Genomic DNA, 2,392 nt, shown 5'->3' on the forward strand with positions numbered 1-2,392 from the left:
ATAAAGAAGTTTAATTTCTGTAAAATTTTATTGTTTTCGTACAAGGCGTCTGGGAATGCGGCTAGAAATGGGCGTGGCCCAACCACGTTGTAATGTTTCCATCGACCATTTAACGCTTTTGCCTGTTCGAGGGACACCGCTAAAGATGCACTTACGGCCGTGAATGAGACAATCGCTGGTGGGAACGAAAAGAATCCAGTCAGGTAAAACTGAGTAGAAAAGCACCGTTCGTTTCTGTTTTTATTTCACAGGCATACACATGAGCTAAATCCTTTGAACTAGATATTCCAGGATCAGGATAACAGAGTGGAAGTCTACTGCTGCTTCTCGTGTGCTTCCCTCCTTTGCTGGGCAATGAACTCGAACAAGCTCCCATCAAAGCATCGGCGAACAGCCTCCCTCGGAAGGAACCCTTCCTCGTCTTTGGCGAGCACATACAACAATATCCACTCCCCCTTGCTTGCTAGCCTGAATAGATGGTTCAAAATTGAGCATTAAGAAGCAAGCATTTCTGCCACAAGTAACTCAAGTAAACGGTTAAAATCAGATTAAAATTTGCTAGCGCTCACCATCCGAAGAAGTCATACTGCAGCCGGTTGCCCTCGGTCATCCGCCAGATCTCGCCCAAGGTGAGCTTGTCGGGCGCAGTGTGGGCGTTCTTGCTGAAGATGCTCTCAAAATTTACCGGCATGAACCTGTGTTTCATAGTTGGAACACAGTATTTTAAAACTGATCGAAATACCGTGTGACAGTTTGAACTGGTATGCACTTTTAAAGAGGATTTAGAGTTTCAAATTACCTTCCCTCCGTGTCGTAAGTTGAGGAATCGCTGCCATGCTTATCCTTGTGAATGTTCTTGATATGTATGGGGAATAGTGGAGATGGTATCCAGGTCTGCACCGATCATGAAAAGCCAAGATTGATGAGAGATATATGCCGAGTCCAATACTAGTACTGGACTATCTAAAGTCTTTGAAATTTTTGTACTAACCGGTAGACTTGGGTAGCCTAGACCAACATTTATGGCAATACCCAGTATGAACGACACGATGACGTTGAAGCCCAGCGCCCGCATTCCTGGAAGTCGTGCAACACAAGTTCATCCATTAAGTGTACATGCACTACCAGACTTGGATCCGCACACTTGTATCCCGATTTGTGTAAAATTGAGCCTTATTGCACATGAATGTCGGACAGGCAATAGACGGCTCACCATGCCTTACCTCCGTAAGTCTCCCAAGGATAGACGATCCCATCGCCATCGAGGTCGAAGAAGGAGACATGCTGCTGCAGCACGCTCTTCTGCCCGTGCTCGTGCCCCTCCTCGGTCCCTTCAGGATTGTTCACATCGGGCGCAGCCAGAGCTCGAGCCAAGTCTGCATGGATGTTTTGCCTGTCAGATCGACGCCGTCAATTTTAGACGAAGAAACGTGGAAGACACTTACATGGCTTTGGAAGGCGGGACTCCAGGTCTGCCCGGACCGGCCGCTCGGCCGTCACCGGCGCTGCCTCCGCCACCGTCGCCATTGCCTCGGTCGGCGCCTTAGCCTCCTCCGCCATGACGCTCTCCGTGCCACACGATTCAGCTCAAGCTGTCGAGTAAAGGAAGCAACCTAGCAAGCTACGGCGCCACAGAGGGATCAACGCAACTGTGATGGGTCAATTTCTAGCGCGCTCTGCTCGTCTTGTAGTACACGCGAGGAACGAGAAGCACGAGCACGGTGTGTGCATCCACCTAGAGGGAGAAAAGTGTACGATTGGTACAGACGTGAAGGAATGAGCAGTGAGCTGGCTCGTCATATCACCGGTGGAACCGTTTTCCGTCAATGTTTACATTGTTCATTCAACATCACTCCCGTCCCGTGCCGTGTAGCGCTCGATCTGCTTGGTACCGGATCCTTTATGCACCAATGTCACCGTTTGTTACAGACCTACAGGGAGTTTATATTTGGCAGTCGACTAATTTTTAATTCGTTGTAAGTTAGTCGATCTTTCATCAAGTCACAACACGACATGAGTCATGTAAAAAAAAAAAGATCACGCAACCTCCTAGAAAAAATCATTTAAGAAGCTCTATAGTTGGGCTACTGGTTCAATCTGCAATAATCAAATAAATTGAAGAGAGATGAAACCCATAATAGTACATCATTTCAAGACTAGAATTACAACATCGTTTCCCTAAAATTGCATGTACTGGATCATGTAAATATATCACTGTAACGGACTAGAATAACTTCCTAAATAGAGAACTTGTACAGAGTAACAGGAGGAAAATTTAGTCTAGATGATTTCTAAACTAAAATTACAGTACCTATATTTACATTTTCCAGTTTATATAAATTGTAGTGTAAGGTTTGTGCTTTCATAAAATCCAAGCCTTAAAAAAGTGTAA

The 2,392-nt window shown here is 45.9% G+C and overlaps 1 protein-coding gene across 1 annotated transcript; it reads right to left on the reverse strand.

Annotated features, from left to right (window-relative positions):
* Positions 1-210: 210 nt before the first annotated feature.
* Positions 211-1,748, reverse strand: LOC127335560 (peroxygenase). The gene is made up of 6 exons (XM_051362265.2): positions 1,446-1,748; positions 1,224-1,376; positions 992-1,077; positions 800-894; positions 570-695; positions 211-468 (listed from the first exon to the last, which is right to left on the reverse strand). The coding sequence occupies exons 1-6, from the start codon at positions 1,558-1,560 to the stop codon at positions 315-317; spliced, it is 729 nt and encodes a 242-aa protein (XP_051218225.1). The 5' UTR covers positions 1,561-1,748; the 3' UTR covers positions 211-314.
* Between the last annotated feature and the right edge of the window lie 644 nt (positions 1,749-2,392).

Source organism: Lolium perenne, chromosome 2 (assembly GCF_019359855.2).
Source record: "Lolium perenne isolate Kyuss_39 chromosome 2, Kyuss_2.0, whole genome shotgun sequence".
Classification (NCBI taxonomy): Eukaryota; Viridiplantae; Streptophyta; class Magnoliopsida; order Poales; family Poaceae; genus Lolium; species Lolium perenne.